Source organism: Alexandromys fortis, unplaced genomic scaffold (genome assembly GCF_014885135.2).
Source record: "Alexandromys fortis isolate MF-2015 unplaced genomic scaffold, M_Fortis_MF-2015_v1.1 scaffold_17, whole genome shotgun sequence".
In the NCBI taxonomy this organism is placed as follows: Eukaryota; Metazoa; Chordata; class Mammalia; order Rodentia; family Cricetidae; genus Alexandromys; species Alexandromys fortis.
The window spans coordinates 10,026,414-10,049,918 of NW_026067896.1; the positions used below are offsets into that span (position 1 = coordinate 10,026,414).

Consider the following 23,505-nt stretch of genomic DNA (forward strand, 5'->3'; position numbering starts at 1 on the left):
GACTTTTAGTAAAACTAATAACCTTTGCCTTTGAGGAATTTAATTGACATGGAATACAAAACATTCAATAACTAATAAATACTTGCTGAGGGCTGGAGAGATGGCTCAGCGGTTAAGAGCATTGCCTGCTCTTCCAAAGGTCCTGAGTTCAATTCCCAGCAACCACATGGTGGCTTACAACCATCTGTAATGAGGTGTGGTGCCCTCTTCTGGCCTGCAGGCATCCACACAGACAGAACATTGTATACATACTAAATAAATAGACAAATATTAAAAATAAATAAATAAATACTTGCTGAGTGTCTGAGGTCAATGTAACTTAAAGAAAAAGAGAGAGAGATTTAAATGTGCACACCCTTAATACCAAGCTAGTTAAAAATTCTAGGATGGCAGAGGAGAACATCTTGGGGCCCAATCACCACTTGCTCAATGGTTGATACTTGATGACTGTGAGCAGAAAGAGAGTCAGTTTCCATTGTTGGTCACTAGTCATAAAATGTCCATGGATAGTCCATGACTCAATATCCATGCACATATGAGAACCTATGATTGGGTTAATAAAAAACCAAAAGAGGACCTAAAACTGGAAGGTATGGAGCCCAAAAAATTGGAGGGAGGAAAGAGAAGATGGACGGAAAAAAGATACTCTGGAAACAAGTATGAAATTTTCAAAATATAAATAAATTTAATTAAAATTTGAAAAGAAAATCTGTGCCTTGATTTTCTCACTTTTAAAATGGTTCCAAAACTGAATTTAAAATTCTTTAAAGACTTAGAATGGAGAGAGGCAAATATTTTCATTGAACCTATATACCTATCCAGAAAATGTTAACATCAGTATGACTATTGAAGTAATTCTTCAGTTGTTCAACCTGCAAATTCCATATTAGCTACTCTTCCTCATAAGCACTGAAAATGTACCCATCTTCCAATGACAGTGCAATGGAGTCACTCTGGCTCTACAGAGAGAATTAAGCTTTAAAGCTGCTGGGATTCTTTGCTGTTGTACAAGGGTTTATAATATACTAGAATGTATATTGCAGAAACATCTTATGGCAGAGCATAACAAAAGTGTATTCTCTGGTCCTAAAACTACTAGTTCAGTGCTGCAAGAAATTGCTCAAACTTATTTTCATGAACAGATGTTAAATTTCTGAGATCCTCTGAGAGACACAATTTCTCCAGAGTCCTGCTAAGGAAGCAATCAATCATGTGAAGGAAGTCCATGAGTAGGAAACAATCTTTGGCAATACATAACTGACAGAAAATTGAGATACAGGATACATAATGAACAACACCACCAACAAGAAAAGAGCCAGGAAAGCATACATAACAAATAATAATGGGCTATATTCAAAATAATAAATAGAAATGTCTGAGAAATATTTTACTAAGAGTTCATATGGGGTTCCATGGAAACAACCAAACATCCCAGGCTATAACAGAGACTATTGGTTAATCTCCATAAATTGATTTTAAAGTTTAATCACTAAAGAAAAACTTACATATCTTTCTGAGCATTTAGTAGTCAAGCTGCTGCCTACACAGAGATGTTAGCCTTATTGACTAGTTTTCACAGTACTGGAAGTTACTCTGCTTCCTAACGGACAAGAAAGGTAACCAAAAAATAGCTATAAACCCTGTAACTTACATGGTTATTTGCCTGCAATATATTCTGGTGTGATAGATTACAGATGTTGTAGGAGTCATGAACTATCCTCTGGTTGGACTTTAGGATCACTCTGTGAGATAGAACCAATACCTGACACTACTCAGATGGCCAATATGAGGCATAGACAGGCCATGGACCTGGGAAAAACCAAATTCTATTGCTCTGCTAAAAAAAAAAAAGCATAGAAATATAAAAGCCTCTTTAAAACAGTCTCTTATACCCAGTGCCTTGTGCATCCATCACCAGAAAGGCTTCCTCTTGCAGTAGATGGGAATTAACAGACAGAGCTTCACAACTGGATTATGTACAGAGTGAAAGACTTGGGAACTCTCAGACCTAAATAGGATGTCTTCCTCAATCTCCTCCACTCAAGGGCTCAAGGAAATATACAGATGAGACATAAAAATTTAAGAGCCAGAGGACCAGGAAGTCTTTTGTGAGATAGTGTCTCCTACATATTATAAGGAAGCTACTTGCTATCTCAACATCCCTGCCTGAACAAGATCTAGACAATTACAGTACCAATAATCATGCTGAACTGGAATGAAGGAAGCACATGGAGACCCACTCTCAACACAAAGAACTACACACAATTAGTGACTGCTAAGATTGGGAGAATTTATTCTTCCCAGGGATCAGCCTTCAATTATTATCAACTACCAACTGGTGTGCCATGAAATCACATCACATTCATGCAGGCAGTACTGAATGTACTTAGCACACACACACACACACACACACACACACACACACACACACATTATGATTTGAGAGAGAATAGAGTATAAGAGGAATTGGAAGGAGGGGACATGGGAGGAGTCAGAAGGATGAAGTAAAGAAGAAAATGATTTAATTATTTTTAATTGTCATTTTAATTGCATAGAAAATATTATTTACCATCAAACTAACATAATTTCATGCTTTACATGTGTGCTGTAATTACTTCTGAAGAAGATAATAAGGTCTAGCAAAAATATCACTAGTTTAACATGGGTTAAAACTTATTTCTAAACTGCAAACAACCTTAAGTCTCTGTATTTGACCTGTAGCAGTGAAAGTGGTAGACAAATCAATACATTCAGTCACGGGCTGACCCATGCAGTATCAATGATGTCAGCTAAATTTTAAATAGTCTATGCACATACTTTCCTCCACACTTTTCATGGAGTTCTCTACTTAGAAACTTTCCCAGTTATGACTACTAAGAGAAAAGATGCATAGACTAACTCTTTACAGCTTTCGAATCCACAATTGATCTCAATCTCCATTCTTCTCAAAGGAAGCAATTAGTTTAGCGTGCCATTCGGCTTTGAAGCATCATTTTGCTCTTTAACAACATCGTGGTATTGTATTCTGTGTTCCAGATCTCAGACGATAGCTATTATTTAAGTAAGTACCATGTTTGGATGTGCGTGGATATCTGTTTTCTGGCCCAATAAATTTACTTCTTACAATTGCTTTAGAATTTGATTCTGGCCATACTTTTTTCGGTTATTTTTAATTTCCTATTTTCTTTGCAGTGCACCATCCAACCCAATTCCAAAAAAAGAATGCTACATCTATCCATGTCTATTCAAGCGAGCTATTAGAGGCTGTTACAAAGAGGAAAACAGGACCCAGGCAAATTGCCATATTTTTTTCTCCAAACCAAAAAAAAGCACAAGTACATAACCTTTTTGCTAAGTAAGGGCATACTATTCCTTATAGATGATGAAAATAATGTTCTCACTTCATTATAAACACTAAGCCCTGGGTTAGTTCAGTGCTGACTCATATTAGGTCAAGTATGACTGTCTGTAGATATCAGAAAGTTCTGCGGTGGGGATCAGGGAGGTGTTGGTAATTATGTTCTAGGTTTAGCAATTTTTAGCGGTATTGTTTTTAAAGTCATCTAATGTTAAACAATTTCACTTGAAAGTGTAGAAAAAGTTCTTTTAAAAAATGCTAGCTGGGAGATGGTGTCACACTCCTTTAATCGGAGCACTTGGGAGGCAGAGGCAGGTGGATCTCTGTGAGTTTGAGGGGCCAGCCTGGTCAACAAGTGCTAGTTCCAGGACAGGCTCCAAAGCTAAAGCTTTGTCTCAAAAAGCTAAAAAAAGAAGAAAGAAAGAAAGAAAGAAAGAAAGAAAGAAAGAAAGAAAGAAAGAAAGAAAGAAAGAAAGAAAGAAGAAAGAAATGCTTCCCAAATTGTAAAGATGAAAAATAGAAATATCCATATGCATATACCTACATACACACTTCGCATTTGGAGAAAACCTGCTAACGATTTAACATGAATCACAGAAGTGCTTCTGTTGTGCTAAAGTCACTTGCAAAGTCACTTTTGTACAATTAATGATTGAGATGAGTGTGTCTACTTTGTGTCTAGATGAGTCAGACTGTCAGAAAGGGGAGCAAATACTACTCCTTGGCTTTAAGAAGAGGAGAACCTGTATCCTGAGGTAAATTAGCAGGAAACAGCTTTAATTGCTTTCCTGGAGAAGTAGTCACAGAAAGCTCTGGGAACAAAGGTATCAGGGGCCTTCAGAATCATCACAAGAAAATTCCAGTGTCTGTTGCAAGAATAGACCTTGTCCTAAGCACATGGCTAATTGAAGGTACTGTGACACGGCACTGAGTCCATTAAAGTCTGGAACAAAGACCGCTGTTCTTTATGGTTGAGTTCCTTGCCCATTAGCAGATAGCAGAGAGCATTAGCAGCGATAGCTTCCTCTTTGCCGGCCTCAGTTTCTGTTCTCTATTCATGCATCGCCACAGCCTGTGGGACTTTTGCAGTAACATACCAGACCTATCATTAGCTCTCACTTCAACCCACTGTGAATATTCAGCACTTAAAGAAAAAAAAAGCGGATATCTCTGCCTGGAGCTGGCATATCTGACAGGAACTGTCTTCTACTGAATATAAACAGCTTTGCTAAGAATGAGCACCAGATAAGGTAATTATTTCACCTTATTGGAGCAAGATGTAAACAAGACCTTGCTGTAATAAAAATTATGAAACTAGAATACTGTTTAGGCCTTAATATTAGAGCAAGGATGTTCAACATCAGCTCATAGAATGGAATATTATACCCAAACCAATTACATATACATAGACCTTTCCTCTATCAAGGAAAATAAAAGATGTGCTAAGATAAATCATAAAACTGCTCTAACGCTTGGACAGCACCTAATCCAGAAAAGAACGATGCTTCTTTGAACCTTTCCACCAAACCGTCTCACACAGCTCAAAACATGTCATCCATCTCCCTACAGTGGATTTTGAGATGCCATAACATCTATCATTGTGCATTGTCTTACTAATTATAGCAAGCCAATAAACCCAATTCTGTTTAATAAAAGCTATGTGATGATGATCTTTGACTAGAGAAAACAGTAAGACAAAAAATAGCAGACATGGTGATGAATATATTAACACAAAAATATTAAAATATAGCATGTGCTTTTGACAAGACATCTACTTGCTTAATCACTGGCTTAATTTTTACTTATTCAAATACTAGTAAATGAAATTTTGCTTTGCTTAGACAAATTGCCATTATTCCTGAATATGTACATGTCTAGGTAAATCCACATTTGTATACTATGCTCATTCACATACACACATTTTGGCATCCCTGTGCTTCCCACGTACTTGCATGCTCGATATCTGTTCATTTGGCAATATCTTCCCTTGGACAGTGCCTTCAATTTTATAAGAATTTTGGAGTCTCCACAGGGTTGTCTTATGCACAGTAACCGTCTGTTAAGGAAGACTCCCTTCATATTCAGGAATAATTGCAAAATGATAAATACATTCGTAGCAATTTAACAAAAGAGTAAGTGTGCACAATATGATTCATTTACCAATTAATTATTTCATCTTCACCCTTGGTTGTTCCCCAGTTATAGTTATCTAGCAAATAAAGTACATAATATTTGTGTGACAGATTATGTCTATATGTTCCCAGCATCAATGGCTGCTTTAGTAAAGCAACCAAAAGAGCAGCCTACAGCTGTATCTGGAGAACATCCCACCTTCTAAGTAACTAAACTGCAGTGAACATGCAGCCCTTATGTTCAGGGTCACTACGGGAAAACTAGTTATATGTCATCCAACGGGAACACAAATGTTCAGCTAACCAGCTCAAAGATCATGTAGTCAGTTCTCAGTTTCTCCAGTCAGTGTGATTTTAGTGTCTTAAATGCAGTCACATTTGATATATTTGGATTCTTCATAGCACAAACCTCAAGTGTCAAATATTTCATTACTTTGCATTAAACTATGACAAATTAAACTGTATATTGATATAATGGGCAAAGTGCTATTCATTGTCTCTTTTTCATAAAACTATTTATTTATTTATTTGTTTGTTTATTTATTTTTTATTATGTATACAATATTCTGTCTGTGTGTATGTCTGCAGTCCAGAAGAGGGCGCCAGATCTCATTACAGATGGTTATGAGCCACCATGTGGTTGCTGGGAATTGAACTCAGAACCTTTGGAAGAGCAGACAATGCTCTTAACCGCTGAGCCATCTCTCCAGCCCATTCATAAAACTTTTACACATTTAATTTAGTCGATTATAGGTCCTATGAAGTATTTTAGATTATTACAAAGATATTTTGGAAAAACCATGTTTTTGTAAGACCATGGTCATAGCTCATAAAAATATTAAATTACTATAAATAAAGATTTGTTATTTGCAATGAATACAATTAATCTGAAATATACAAATATAAAGGGAGATTTCTATGAAAAATATGATAACTTTTCAAAAAGTGAATCCTCTGAAGATAGTACTCAGAACAATTGAGTATAGACAAATAAAACTGGGACTCCATAAGTAATTTCTCAGGGGTGAAAGCTATGAACTTAATGATTTGGAATCATAATCTAAAAGTATAAGATTCTTGCACAGATACAGTTTCAAAACAAGAGTATAAGTGGATGAGTAATGTGATCCAGAGTATAAAGATATTAGATGCTAATTTTAGAAAAATTCACAGCAGGTTGACTAGATTAAACATTTTCGTACAGAGAATCTATTGCTGTTTCCAAATTACAAGCAGTAAAATATGAACAGCTGGTTCTCTTTTATTGGTTTCCATGCAAAATGATTATTTTCCGCTGGGTAATTACTGGCTGATTTATTTCCTGTATTCATTTGCTCACACATTAATGTCCCTAAGTACTTAGAGGAGGTCATGGTTTGCCAGTAAATGTGTTTGAAATGCATAAGTTACACTGACAACTAACGGGTTCGATTTTAATATATTTTCAACCATTAGATAAATATATATTACATTCAATTTTTCAGGACAATTTAAATGGTACAAATTCAGTAGAAACACTGAGATGATACCAACCATGATAGCTGAGCACAAAAAAGCCACTTGTCGTGAAGTCACTGTGGAATTTGATTAGAATTTGATTGGAAGTGCTGTATACTGATTCCAGTGCAGTATTGCCGCTGAACTGTCCAATCTGGGGTGAATTTTGGTCGGGACCATCCCTAGTAGACAAAAGTTGGGAAGGAGAGAATGACACTGATGTTTTATAGATTTTGAATACATTTTAATGAAAGTATTATAATCACGTGGCCTTACATTAAGAACAAAGCAAAACAATCCTTGAACAAACAAACAAACAAACAAAAAAACACCGATAGTGGTAAGCCAGACATCTGTGCAAGTAATAATGTGCTAAAATATGAAATGTAAAAAAGACATGATTTACCTAAATAAAATGTGCCCATATTTACTGCAATCAATAAATGGACTTCAGTTTTTAACCAGCACTGGGCATCTCTTAAAGCTTGTGGTGTCTTCTGTTAATTTCTTCGACAGTGTCATAGACTGTTAAAATTAGCACTCCTACAATTCATGCAGTATTTCTGTCTGTCTGTGATTTACCCAAAGATTTCTTTATACTTTTGATAAAGTAGCTTCAAATAATACAATAATAGTGTAATTACACTACTGTATAATAAATTATTACAAGAATTTAATGACAAAATAATACATTTATGATCTAAAGAGAGGACTTTAAATTTCACCAGATTTTATGAATAGAGGACTTCCTTAAACATATTATGGCAATTGCCTGCCTTACACATTTTCTAATAATGATGTCGATTCTTTTTTCACTCTTGAAGCTTCTGCTATTTTATAGGTCAATATTCTAAAATCTGTTTATCATGTTTGTCTCTTTCTGCAAAAAAAAAAAAAGGCATACTGCCTCCCTCAGTTAGCATGCTGTTTCAAATGTCAGATGGTAGTTTGTAATAAAAAAATTGTGATTTATTTTCATCTTGACCTAATTGCATTCATAATGTAATCAAGCAAAAGGAACATTACTGGCTTACCACACAGTAATGAAGTCATAGATGGGTTCTGTTTGAAGAACAGTAAAATTGATGTAGATTCCATTCCCCGGGGGGACTCTTACAAGCCAAAAGCAGTCTTGGAAGTTTGGATACTCATCAGGATAACCAGGAGAATAAATAGTACCATTCATGGCAGTTATATTCCCACCGCAAAGAGCTATGGAAAAGGATCCATGAACATTTTTTAATAACAAACTTGTATTAGATAAATGGTACAGCCATCAGCAGTTATAGGACGTCTGCATTATCTTAGTTTATTTGAGAATGTACAAAAAGGAGTCATTTCTGAAAAATTTGTCTAAATGAAGTCTGAGATTCATCTGCTGTCTTTGGTCATCACAAGGCTCATTAGCCACTTAAAATACTGTGCATTAATGCAATACAACTTTTCTCTCATATTATGCAAACATAATATGGGTATACATATTGCATTTCTTTTATTTTCCACATTAATTTTATAGAATAGGAAATCAAATTAAATAGCTGTATCTTGATTCTTTGTTTACCATACTGATGTTAAAAATATAGCTTCCTTTTCTTTCCAGATACATTAAATAAGTTCTACATTGACTGAAAAATTAATAACTTTTGTTGCTACTCTCACTGACATATTAGTATTGCTGTTCTTAATATAATATATATTCAACTGTTTGTTGTTTACCATTTTTCTGTCACTAGAAATCCCTTAACTAAAGACAAAACTATGCTATCATGCTTTAGAGAGTAAGCAAATAAGAATGTAACCAAAAGTACTGCTAAGAAATTTCATCATCTAGAAGATAACTCTTGTTTCAAAACATACCTTCACACCTTGGAAGTGGGTGGTTCCAGTTCCGACTGACGCCGTGAAGACACGTGAGAGCTGAGTTGCCGATTAGTGTGTATCCTGGGAAACATTCGAACGAAATGGTTTGGCCCACAGTGAAATCATTTCCAATGACAAACCCATTTCGAAATGGCCGAGGATCAGGACAGCTTTGCAACTGATAGGCTAGAAAATAAAAATGAGAAAGAAGGGCACTTATCTTTTCTGAATTCCAAGGACCACAAGTGGGTACTGTTTGTAACTTTGCGATCAATAGGGTATTGCTCATGGTTAGTTATTATATAAATACTAATTAGAACTATAGAAAAGGCTGTCAGAGACAGTGTAATGAGAATTTCTTCTCATACCTATAATTTTCATATTTAAGATGATAATTCATAAAAAATGCATCAATGCCTTACCCGCTGGTGCAATTTATCTAAATTATGAACATGAATAGAGATACAAACTCTTCTTACAGCCACAATTTTAATCAAACATATTATGATTCCCTAAATAGAATGTAATTGCTTCTTGGTTGTACCACTTGTACATAGAATAGAATAACTACATACATGTAAGCCTAAGTCTTAGTCTTTTGAATTTTCAAATAGTTTCTGTGACTGTATATTTTGATTATTTTGAGCTGTTTAATGCTGAAATACATTTGTTCCTTTGTTTTTCCTCTTGTATAAGACAATGTTGTCCTTTTGCTTGTTTTTTGACCGAAGAGCCTCTGCCATCTCCTTTCATACAGTGGGTACTTTGTAAGCAGGATTTGATAAATCTTGTGCTTATGAACTGTATTATTAAAACTATTTGAAACTTTATCATTAATAGTTTCCAGTGCTAGCATGGCATACATCAATAATACAACATCCAGGGACTTCAACAGGCTTGTTGTCTACATCAGGTACTCTTTTGGGACATATATGTGCATGCAAGCAAAATACTCATAAACATAAATAAATATTCAATTCTGTATCTAGAGTTTAACACACACATGTTTTGAGTTCTCTAGCAGCACAGAATAGGAGAAAATAAATTCTCTGTATATATATATGTATATATATATACATATATATATATATATACCTTGAAGATTAAAGCTAATTCATATTTCATGGAGATAGTGAACTGCTGTTATGGGTATAGGCATCTAAGATAAGTCAATAAGCAATTCAAAGATCCCTATATTAAAGAGATAACTCCCAAAATATCACATTCATGATATCCTTTAAAAAATAGGCAGAGAAGTAGCATAATTTTCACATTTCTATCTATCCAACTCAGTCATTACAACTATTTTGTGTAAATTATCATTTTAAGTTTTAATTTAATATCAATGTACTAATGTTTAGATTTATAATATCAGAAATCATACAATAAGTCAATATCTTGAGTAATCATTCATGATATACATAATAGTGTATATTTCACAATAATTTTATCAATAAATTTCACCTTAAGTTTCTGGAATATACTACATATTACAATGTTATCCTACTGAGGAAATGGAGATCTACACTCTATCTTAAACAGGGAGACTAAGGATTTTAGACGAGCTCAACTACAAATCTTGTTCAAAACCATTCAATATTTTCTTGAATATGGACCTAATGTAATATAAGGTCCTTAGTATGTTTGCCTTATATTCTTATGGCACTATAACAAAACTCTGTCTTTCTACCTATGAATAAGTTTATGTATAGCATAAGTTAAAAAATAACTTTCAATTTACTTTCATATAAAAGTAAAAATTCATCTTCACTTTCAAGCTTTCACTTTTTAAGTATTTTGTCTTGCTCAATTTAATTATGTCTTAGACAAATTAAAACTTTTTCCTATGATTTTCTATGTTTTCAGAAAGAAAATTGCATGAAGAGAGTGAATGATTTTTTTTTAATCTTCCTAATTGAAGCTTGCTTGGTTTATCTTCCTTTATCACCTAATATGACTACAACATGCTTATATTAAGTTAAAGAACTCCTAAGAAGTTATTTAGGACTGGTGTAGGAATATGTGTTCTGTATATGTGTTGCTTTTATAAAATAATGGAAGTCCATTAATTCTAGTTGTAAGAGCTAGCTAGCAATATGATTAAGCCATTGGTCAAACAGTATTGCAAATAATATAGATTCTGAGTGATTATTTCAAATCTGGGCAGCTGGAAATGAACAAGTGGCCTCCATACTACACAGGACTTTGCACAAGCTCACCCACGCTGCTGCCACTGAACTACCTTTCATGTTTTATCAAACATCTTACCTTGATACACAATATGAAATCCCTGTTTGTTCTGTGAATAGTCACTGTGAAAATACAAGCTAGTTTCGTGGGTTGTGCTAAACAGGGAAGATGGTATTTGAGGACCACTGAGTCGGCCAATAACAGTACTAGTTTCTGAGGATCCGCTCCGTACTTCCAAGTAATCATGTATGGTTTCTGTAGAAAAATTTACAAACTGGAGATGGACACCTAAGGAAGGAAGAGCAAACACAATGCTATTTGGAATTATTGCACACATGTATAAACAGGAACAGGCACACAAATTTGCATCCATGTGCTTAGATATGTTTGCATTTATTTCAGAAGGTATATTCAAAGATCTGTACATGGTGACACATGCTTGTAACACATGGGAGGGGGAGGGTGCAGGAATAGGAAGGAGTACAAGGCTCCCTAGGCTGTATAGCGAGTACGATGCCAGCTGAGGCTACATAAGACAGCCATAAAGATAAACAAGAGATCGGAACTCTGTTTTGCTGTAAACCCCAATGTCTTAGCTTTGCCAAGATTCTTCAGTGAGAGAAGAATCTCATCCTAGGCTTTTCAGACTTAATAAACACTAAATTCAAATGTTAGGTATGCAATACTACTTTGTAAATGTAAATTTGGACTTACTTGCAAAGATAATGTGATAAATTCAATAACTTTGAGAAACAAAACTTTATCTATATACTACTTGCTTATAATATTAGGAAATGAATTACAAAAATAATGTCACATGAACTTTTTGTTAGCTTTATCCTCAATACATGTTCCCAACTCAAACTATTTGCACAAAAATACTCAGCTTATTTATATATCCACCCTCACTCTGGAAACAATACAAATGAAATAGCACCTATATGTTAAAAGGTTAGCTGTATTTTCATAGACGTTGAAGTGTTATTCACAAAAACCAAGTAGTGGAATCAACCTATTTATTTAGTTGATTATGAATTTCTAAAGAATATTTGCTGTGTATATACACAGACAAATGCTGTATGTGAAAAAGAAAAGAATTTACTTTAGCAACACAGACCCCGTATGATTTTGGAGCATGGGAAGACGCAGGACATATGATCTCAGTAAAAATCCTGAATGGGTAATTTACGTCAGTAGAGAGTAGAGTGTGTTCCCTAAAAGCCAGGGGAAGAAACTGGGATATGCTACAGTTAAATATGCCAATGTCAGTCAAAAGAAAATTTGAGAAGTTCGTTTTTCGACATGGTGACTGAATGCCATAATATGATATTATGTTCTTAAAAGTGCTAAGAAATTAAAATGGCAGCTGCTATTGCTCTCTATAAAACAAATAAACAAAGCCTTATGGTTAATGACATAACACACCTCAACTTGATTAACCTTCCCATTCCACAATGTATTCGTAACTGAAACAAAATGTTTCATATATGTATTTGTGTATAAATTAAAAAATAAGAGCCAAAAGAATAACCATGTATATGTACTTATTCTAATAATTCAAGTAAATTATATTTTGTCAAATCAAAAATTAATAAAATTATATTCCCCAATAAACATAATTTAATATACTCATGAATGAAAGTTTAACTTGTGGACATATACTGCATTAAGGATGCATTAACAAAGAACAAAACTTCGTTTATATTCTTATATATACCAAAGCCGATGGGCAGTTTTATTGTCCATGTGCAATCTAAGCTGCTAGGATAGTTTCCAGGAAAACCAGGACTGAGGATCACACCACTGAAATCTGACATGGAACCACCACACTGAGCTGTAAAAGAACAGAATTCTTATGTAACACAGCATTATGGGATATATTTCTATACTAATACGGTATTGAATTTATTTTGAGTCTTCAAAAAGCATCTAAGATAATGCAATTTGATAAAATTAAACATAGTCCCAATTCTAGCAAATGTTAATTGTTAAATCACTATTCTAGAACAGCACAAAAGGCATAATCACTCAGGAAAAACAAAGGGCAGCTGAAGTCAATGATTGTTCCGCAGGTAACAGTTCTCATGCAATGAATACACGAAAAAAAGGACATGTTCCTCCTAGTGGTGGAAAGCTAGCAGGCAGCTTGTTTTTCTTTCTTAAGTACATGGACTGCTGTTTTGAGTCATTCCAAAGATGAAGTAATTTATTCGAAAAGAAAGCCAACTTGTCAGAACCATATAAAACCTTCTTTCTCCTGTTTGTAAGAAAGCTCAATAAAGAACATTAAGAAACTATTGGCTTCATTTTATCCCAAAAGAATCAAGACAAATGAACAAAGAAATATGAACAACAGTGAAAGACACATATATTTGAAAGTTTAGTCAGGTACAACAAAGAAGTTTATGCTGTGTTGTATCACTATTGATAATCTAGCAGAACATTATTAAATTGCATGTTGCTAATTTAATTTTGTACATAGGGTAGATACAATTATTTATTGTATATTAAAGAATATTTTCATTTTAGAAGCCATTCCTACTGTCAATGAACAGACTTATCACACCTTCTTAGAAGACATATAAGTACAAAACTGTCATTTGTTGTATAAGAAATCAAATTTCATGGTTATTACCTAACTGCTTATAATTTCTATTTAAGATTTTTCAACCAGTACATATTCAAATTTGTATTGTATTCCATAAACAATAATCCCTAAGAGGTTTTATCTATGTGTGATGTTTAGTGACTAGTCTGACATGTATACTCCAACATACATTGTCTTTTTTTCTATCAATCTCTATACATATGTATGTATACAGTCAACATGCTTATAAACTCTTCTATCAAAAGTATATCACAATTAAGTTCTAAAATGATTTCCTTCCATTTAATGGTCAGTTACTTCATTGGCCATTAAATCTATCCAATTTTTAACACTATGGTAAAAAGTTAACTGAACATCTTGGCTTCTGGCCTGTGAAGGAAGATGAACAGATGTCTCATGCTTCTGTTTTGACTTTCCCACCATGGTAGACTGTGGGTCCAGAAGCTGTAAACTAAATAAACCTTCTCTCCCTTAAATTTTACCAGAATAACAAGAAAATTAACAAGACATTGTTCATTGACTTTCTAATTTTAGCCAATATTTCATTTAAAATACTTTAATTTTATGTCATTTAGAGCCCAAATACATTATGTAAAATACAAAACAGTAAAAAGAAAACTACAAAAAGAAAAATGGCCCTCAAAATATACCACTCACAAATAAAAATTTTAATTCATGGGTTGTTTTCCTTAGCTCAAGTATTTCTATGTCTATATGGTGACAATGGCATAACACTGTGAATTCTTTTACATTATATTTATGATTAATTTCTTGCTAGTCTGTAAACCATCATGTTTATTATATTTCTAAAGAAGTGCATAACTATTTTGAAAACTTTACTTGTATTCTATTGCAGTGGCTACCACTAAGTCCATAATGTGAGTCACGTGCAGAGCTGAACACTTTAAACACATTCTACCCATTATCCTCAAAATTAACCTGCAAGGCAAGCATTGCTATCTCCTTTAATAGGTGACAAACAGAAACTCAAAGAATAAGACTTTTCAAAGCTATTATGCATTGAACTGACATTTGAATACACTAATGTTGTATATTAAAGTCTGATAAGTATCCCATGTGATTTCATATACTTTCAGCATATGCACTGAAGTTTACACTTTGTACTTTAATTTTATTTAAAGTATTGCCACTATATAGTGCTGTTTTTTTTGGTTCTTTATTTTACTTTGCTTGATAGCTAGCAATAGGATATTCAGTTATTATTCTGAGGTATTTAATATTTTTATGTCATATTAAGAAAATGAAAAAGGAATAAAAGCAAATGTATTCTATTAATATCCATATTAACTCACCCATTGATGTGTAATTAAGTTTAAAAGTTACAAAATATTAACATTAAAAAATAAAATAATATATATCAAAGTAACCATTCCCTAAAAGACAGAAAAATCAAAATAAATTAGAACATGGGTTTTAAGTGAATCTCTTCATTTGAGAAAACATAAAATTTCTGTAGTCTTTTCATTTACCTAAACAAATGGGGATTGGGTAATTCCATCTTCTTACAGGTCCAGGCATACATGTGATATGAGAATGTCCCTACAAAAATGAGACAATGTGGTTCAGTACACACTTACCAAGATTGAATGAGATGCACCATACCGAATGATTAATGTAGTGTCTACATGGAGAAACATGGATTTTATATCTGTGAGCTTTAGAATTGCTTGAGAAAGGTAATTTTATATACCAGGGATAAAATTTGAATTTAAAAAATGTAAAGTCTTCATAGAAAGAGCAGTATATCATGTAAGCACAGAATTGTGGTTTTCATATTCCTCTATCCAAGGATGGTCTACTGTCAACAAACTAGTTGAAACAACTGAGTGAATAGTACTTTGCATCACATAGGTCAAATATGAATGATGACACACATAAAAAACTGTCATACTTATTTTATAAAATCATCCTAAATCTTTAAATGTGAGATCATATTTTAAAATAAAATATGAAAATTTTAAAACCCTTTTGGTACTTAAGAGATTAAGAATATTGATACAATATTTTAATTTAAGAAAAATGATTAAATATTTTATTCTCTTAGAAATTTTCTTGTTAAAAATGTGAAATCATTATTTCCTTTAATTTTTAAAAATTAATTTTGCCAAAATTTATGGATATTATCAGTAGACCACCTGCATGAGTTCTGAAAAAACAACATTCATAAAACAAGTATCAATAAATACATGATGAATGTAATTCTTTGGGAAGGAAACTTTTAGTGGATGTTCAGTAATTTTCAGAATTTTGTGGGATTATTTACAAATTCTAAACATTCAAGAAGTCAGCTGCCACAATTAAAGATATATTTATAAAATAAATTAAATATTTAATCTACTTTATCAACTCATAGTTTTTACTCAATCAAACATTAATAACCTAGTTCATTCCAGAAGATTTTACATATGAATTGAACACTGTTTGTTTAAAATCAATCAAAGTAGCAATCACTGGTCCATTGAAGTATCAAGTCAACAGGATGATGGAATCTTGGTAAGACACGAGTTTTGTAACTGACTTACCTGAAGGGAGTAGCCTTGGTCACATTGGAAGGACACCACATCACCAACCATATATCTGTCTCCAACTTTGATTCCACTGCTTGGGGTTTGTGGCTCAGGACAAGAATCCAAACCAATTGCTATGATTATTTAAAGAGAATATTATAAATAACTTTCAAATGATGACTATTTCAATTATGCATATCAAGTTACCTATATTGTACACAGATACAATTTATTGTTTTATTTATATTTTATCATTCAAAACTATTTTATCTTTAAACATACTTTGATCATATGCTTCCCCTCTCCCAAGTCCTTCCAGATGTTCTACCCCATTTTTCCTGTTTCCAAAAATAAGCAAACACCCTCTACACAAATCACACAAAATCAAGAAAACAAAATAAAACTGAATATAAAGAAATATAACAAACTCTAACCAAATAAAAGCTCAAATTAAAAAAAAAAAACTGTGGACGTCATTATATGTTGTTCATCTACTCCTGAACATGAGAATTGTCCTGAAGTGGTTAATATACAGTGTTATTCTATTTGAGAAAGATGATTTTGCCTCTCACAACTGATCAAACTGACAGGTATGAGAGAGGGTGAAGTAGGAAAAGGCATTTGAGGCAAGCCTGGCCTACATACTTACATAGCAAGTTCCAGGATAGCCAAGGATACACAGAGAAACCCTGTGTTTCATATACATATGTATGTATATGAAATAAACATATATGTGAAGCATATACGATAGATATGAAATAAATATGTATATATGAAATACATATATTATCCAATACTACTGGAACATCAAAAGACCAGAATTCCTGCTATGAGATAGCATCTTCAATAAATGAGAAAGAAACTATGAAATTTGAAAAATATGGTCACATAAATAAAACATTCAAAGTGACAAAACCACTTGACATGCCAAAGAGGATTGAAAAAATCATACAAGTCCCTCCCTTGCATGAAGAACTGTAGGCAATTAATGGTTGCTGAAAAGAGATTGAATTCAATTTTACTAGTGATGAACACCATGACAGGTTATCCAATCATGAGCCTGAAACTATGAGAAACACCAAATGTACCAAATACCTATATTTAAAAATACATTAGTATTTACTCATATGTAAATAGCAATAAATAAGGATAATGTCATGAATTTGTGAGGGAGTTGGTGATACACAGGCCTTGGAAGTGGAAGATGGAAGAGTAGAAATGAAATAAATAAAGTATGCACAAATGAAATTCTGAAAAAAAATAGAGCTATTTTTGTGCATATTAATTAAAATACTTTGTCATTATTTGCCCTTTATGTTCTTTCCCTATTCCTCTTCCCATACTACTAGACTCCACCTCTCACCAAAGTCCTTCTGTTGTACCTCCATGACAAATACTGGGGAAGATTTTCTAGCTTCTGCCTGCCCACACAATTCTTCAGAAACATTAAATCACAAAGAAAGCTTTGTGTTTCACTAAGAACTCAAATCACTAAAAAAAAATCAAGTTTTCTTTTTAACTAAGAATTAAATAATGGCATGATTTCAATAGTTTCATTATATTTATTGATAGTTTATTATTAAATATAAAAGTATATAAACTTAAAGTATAAAAAAAAACCTTATCCCAAAGTTAGTTTTCTAAAAGTTTTATCTTTTATTTTAATTTTTCACAAATACTTTTCAAAAATATAAGATACTAAATCCATTTTTATCTTCCATAAACCATTTTAAAACCTAATCCAATGAATAATTCAATTGGTTCGAAGAATAGTCACCAAATATACACACATATATTACACAACTATTTTAATAATAAAATTAAAAAGCAAAGGGTAATGACATTTCTGTAGCACCTCATCTCTGGTCACCATGTTTCTTGATGGTAGATGGGCTTATGGTGTCTACATCTATATTTCTAATGATGAATAAATAATTGTTCAGTTGTCTAATATTTATCTCTGTTGGTTGACTGAAGCTCCAAGGGGGAGGTTAGTATATTTGAGGACCATTCAGGAGCAATGCTATGCATTCAAAGAGAGTGTAAGAATGGGGAAGGAGCTGTCCTTATTTTGATTATTTCTTAATAAAATTAAGTATCTAATTTTTAAAATGGAAGACATTTTATTTACTCCCACAGAAGTCAGTTCGAATGCATTGTGCATCATTAAGGTTATAAAATAATCAAGAGAGTGGAAATGATGGCATCAAAGAGTAATACTAAGACCAAAATTTGAACATGTATTTGAGACAGTCCTGAATCTGATAATGGCAGTGGTTAGCCAGTATCCCAATGCCCAATGCCATAATTATAAAAGTTCCATAGTTTTTGACCTTTGAGCAATCTTGCATTTATTGTATATGTCTAGAATTAGCAAGTTGCCATCTGATTTTGACATACTTAAAAATCTTGATGGGGTTAACATTTCCATCCTCTATTAATATTTTTAGATCCAAAAAGATAGAAGTCTTGTGTTTTCTTTAAGCTGATTTAATACCCATTAAGAAGATCTAGACATTAAAATTATCTTAAGTTTTCAGTCATTTTCATTCATTACTGAATAAGCAAGTGGGTTTTGATTTAAACATATGTACCTTTTCAGCATGATTTAACATCTCTTTGGTGACGTTTGTGGTCCCTAGTATTTTTGGAAATAAATTTATTACTCTTCAGAATTTAGGCTGTCCCTGTGATCATTTTTTCTATGAGCATCAAATATTGTGCACCTTTGTTTTTTTCTTTTCTTTTCCATGAAATACTCATTTGTAGGCCAAGTATTCTGAAATCTATAAATATGCAGCCAAAGTCATTTTCTTTTCTGGGGATAGGATGAGTAAGTGATCTGATAGCAAAACAGCAGAACACTGAGACCCTCACTGGAAAACAAAGAGCTGCAAAATATTTAGGAATCTGACAAAATGGTAGCAAAAGTATTTTAACATTAAAAATTGATTAAAAACTCTAGCTATTAAATCATGACAGTCTTAATTTAACAATTCTTATATAAATATATTCACAGAAAAAATGATCAAAAAATTATACCAAATCAGGCAATCTGATCCAGGGATATCAGAATCCTCATGTCTGAATTAGTTTGTAAAGTAAATTTAAATTAAAAAAATACATGTGAATTTTAAATAATCTACTATATTGAAGTATCATGTTTAAAATGCCTTATCTACTGCATGAAATAAACAATTAGCACTTAAGTCAAGAGCTTACTTAAATTCTTTTTAAATATTTAATATGAAAATAATAAAATAAAAATAAAAAATACATTAATCATTTTGTTTCTGTATTTTCAGATTATCTATAGCAATATGAATTATTTTTATATATCATAAAAGATAATAATACAAGAATTAATACCATTAGAGAAGGTTAGGGTCAAAGTTCATCTTCTCTTTTGTATTTATAAAATATTAAATTGCACAAAGTAGTCCTTTTGAACATAATTCAGAGAAGACAGTTACGTAGACTAATCAGGGTATCAGATAAGACAGGAAACTAGTGGTCAATTTTTAAATATGCAGTAAAATAATTTATAATATCTATTAATCCTTTTAGGATTATTTCCATATTTATTTATTCAAATAAAATTCTGATTGCTTAAATATTCACTCAAAATAGTTCCATGAAGAATTTAGTGAGAAAATAAATTCAAGAGGGTATTTATAGGAATGTCAAAGGAAAAAAGAATGTTTTGTCAAAATGTTGGCAAAACTAGAAGTTTTTCTTCCAGTTAATGAAGGTTAAACTTCTGATTAACAGTGGCAGTAAAATATTGAGACCTTTTAAGCTTTCTGCATGGAATTCTGTGTCTTTGGCTTTAACAACTTTCTTTAGATAAATCTTGTTTTAATGGAATTGGATCAATTAGCCTTCTGTTTTAATAAAAACAAATAAATGGATTCAAGATCAAATCCATTTTTTTTTTTAGAAAATTCAAAATTATTTCTGCTGCAAGTCATTAGTAATGGTTACTGGGGCTATACAAGCTAAACTTTCATTTTATCAAATTGTCAGGATTTATATATATATAGTATACAATCAATCTCTCGCCAAATCAAATAAAATAAAAGGTTGGAGGAGTACAGTGTAAAATAGCAAATAAATTTAGATCTTTTCTTCAGGAATTATTTTAAGAGTAATATATCCAAAGAGTGTTGAAAGTTATTAATTATGTGTGTGTGTTTAGTCATAGAGGTCAGAATGTTGATTTGAATTTTTGATAGTCCCATTAAGGAGTTTTCCTGTTGTTATGAGTGTATATTTCTTTGAAAATGAATATATTTCATGTGGCCCTCTAGGAATATGCAAACATAAATTAAGAAAAAATTATGTTAAGCAAAGATCACATGAAGTACAAGTGTTTAAAATCCTTGCACATTGTATTATCTCAAAATGGGAGGTTTCCTCATATCAAGGCAGTAAAAATGTAGCTTGCTTTATAGTAACTGAACCCAGTAGTATTAAGTTGCAACTATTTTTTTATAGAATGGAATAAAACTATAAAGTATCCCCAAAACGAAGACAGTCAACAAGATTAACTGGAAATAAATTTTAATCAAAAGACAAATAGAGAAGCTAAAGTATGATTAATGTGTAAGGGTTTTATAGGTTAAGGAATAAAATGTGTTCATAAAGATGAATTATCCTTATTTCAGAGGATACATTCAGTCATAGTAGCAATTAAAATTAGAATGACAAATTCTAGTAATATGATTTGGGTGGGGAATGTTTCTACATTTAATACTTTATGAGATGTGAGTTACAACAACAAAATTAGTGTGAGTAAAAAGATAATTAATCCTAAAATCCCTGTTTTTCTCACATAATCAATTATGTAATTAGCTCAAGGGAAGAAAGCATTTTAGTGGTTGTAAAAGTAAACTCATTAAGGCCTAATGCATTAAATCATAAGCAAACTGCTTAGGGACAGAGAGCAATAAAATGATAGTGCTGAAACAAAGCTTCCATGATAAGACAGAGTCAAATAGATAAATGTCAGGACGTTTAGAATTTGGGGTAGTATTTTTGTAATTTAAGTATTCAGTTTAGCCCTACACTTCCTAAATGGGTAGAGAGACTACCCTGCTTTCCCAGTATTTCAGAACAACTTTATTATCAGTGAGTAGTGGAGAAAATTGAATTTATTACATGAGCTCCACCTGTGTCTGCCTAGAAGACCGTGTTCTTGGATTTTGGAAGACATCTAAAGTCCCACAAGGACTTAGAGGCTTTCTTTCATTGTAGTATATGATTCCTCCTTATAAAATGTGTGTGTGTTATACATTGAGAACAGATATATGTCACTAAATTATAGATGCTCCAAAGATAACCAAAGAATTTTGCATTAGCAAATTTTAAGGTTTTTCTGAGTTTTAATATTATATATTCACAAATGGTCTCAGTAATATTTTTCAAAAAGTATAAAAATTTCAAAAAATGTAAATGAAGTAAATTTTCATTGAGAAGTTTGTATATATTATCACACATTTTAACAGCGTGATTTTGAAAACCCTGCTAACTCAACTATTTGTAATATTTAAAGAGAATAATTTGTGCAGCATGATTAAAATTGTCAGTCAACCTACTGAAAGGCATGAGGCCTACATAGATTTATTTTAAATCAGTTCCTAAGAGCTAGAACTCAGAAGAAAAAGAAAGTCCAGCTCAAGAGGTGAATCACACAAACTATGGATATAGTGGTATATTATGAAATAAAAACCAAAGACAAGGTGGGAATCCAAAGAAACCATCTCTTTACAACTGGCTATAAGCCCAATTAAATGTTTTCCTTCATAAAAGTTGCTGTGGTTAAGGTGTCTCTTCAGAGCAATAGAAACCAAAATTAAGACACATGCCTTTTATTGCTGTTGTTGCTTTAGTGAGCCCTTTAGTGAGCTCAATCACCAGGAATCATTAATATATGATTACTGCCTCTTCTGACATCACCTAAAGTGTCCAGAGCACTTGTATCCGTTGGTGATGGTGAAGATAACTCCATCAGCTATGTAAAAATACATATATTCATTTGGATCTCAAAAACAGTCAGATTTCTAACACAAGATATGTCATTGGGAGATTTTAAAGCACTTCAAGATTATTATAATACATGGTTATCAGAGAAATGTTGAATATCATAACCATATTAATAATGCTTGAATTGTTTTGTAATGGTTTGTCAAAATGTTCTTTCTCATAATTAATGCCTCTTGCATTTACACACTATGTGCTCAGCTATGGTTATAACAGTTGATAAAGTGGTTATTTTTAACTGTACATTCAAATTGTGGAGGAAGACCGCAAAGACTGATTAAAGATTATTTTAAAATAAGATGTCCTGAGACACACTGTGATACCTTCTAAATAAAATTCTCCAAGACCAAGGTTCGTCTTTAAACTTCACTTTTCATACTTTCAAACTAGGGTTAATAGATTTCCATTAACTTCCTTGTAGTGTGTGTGTGTGTGTGTGTGTGTGTGTGTGTGTGTGTGTGTGTCTGTCTGTCTGTCTGTCTGTCTGCCTGCCTGTCTGTGGGGAAGGAAATCAGCACACCAATGACAGTCTGTGCTACATCACTGAGCAACACCCTCAGTCGTAAAGTATTATTTTTCAGCTCTTGGCTGGTTTATATGATATAGCATCTCACTGTGAGGACAAGGCTGCCACAATGCCATGATTTTCTTGCTTCAGTGCTGGGAACACAGGCATGGACTACCATCTGAATTAATGTTTTTTTTGCCAAAATTAAATATAATATCTATGAAATGTGGAGCACAGTGCTCAGTATGTATCACAATCTGAAGTATGCCAAGTATTGGAAGAAAAATGATGAAAGCAAAAAACAACATAACCTTCATTACTTCTTTACAATTATGGCTATGTAGGTGGTAAATACTTCTGAAGACCTAAGCCATTTTTAGATGCTCACAATTGATTTTACTGTGGTTTAAATGCATGGTGGAATGTGAATGGCAAATGCCTCCAATGATATGAACAGATAAATCTAAGTGAATCAAAAATGTTTTGCTTATAAACTTTTAAAAGAACCTTTGTTTCATATATATATATATATATATATATATATATATATATATAGTGAATTAAACAGATACATAAAAACTTTTTTAAAAATACAATTTTATATAAATTAAATTTCTAGAAATACAATCTGCATTTTAAAAATTAAAATTTTAACTTTATTTATAAAGAAATTATTTTCCTACATCTACTCTTTCTTCTGGCTTGCTGATAGATATCCGGGTGTACAATGAAAACACACCGCTACCCAGAGTAATAAGTTCTCTTCATTAACTTACACACTT

The 23,505-nt window shown here is 32.5% G+C and overlaps 1 protein-coding gene across 3 annotated transcripts in view; it reads right to left on the reverse strand.

Annotated features, from left to right (window-relative positions):
• Window positions 1-23,505, reverse strand: part of Csmd3 (CUB and Sushi multiple domains 3) — a 930,239-nt gene that overhangs the window by 86,336 nt on the left and 820,398 nt on the right. For all 3 annotated transcript variants that reach the window (XM_050162609.1, XM_050162600.1, XM_050162593.1), the window contains 7 exons: window positions 16,189-16,307; window positions 15,136-15,205; window positions 12,755-12,871; window positions 11,116-11,325; window positions 8,845-9,033; window positions 8,022-8,199; window positions 7,024-7,169 (listed from right to left, as the gene is read on the reverse strand). In XM_050162609.1, coding sequence (XP_050018566.1) covers window positions 7,024-7,169; window positions 8,022-8,199; window positions 8,845-9,033; window positions 11,116-11,325; window positions 12,755-12,871; window positions 15,136-15,205; window positions 16,189-16,307 — 1,029 coding nt within the window. The remainder of the gene's footprint in view (window positions 1-7,023; window positions 7,170-8,021; window positions 8,200-8,844; window positions 9,034-11,115; window positions 11,326-12,754; window positions 12,872-15,135; window positions 15,206-16,188; window positions 16,308-23,505) is intronic.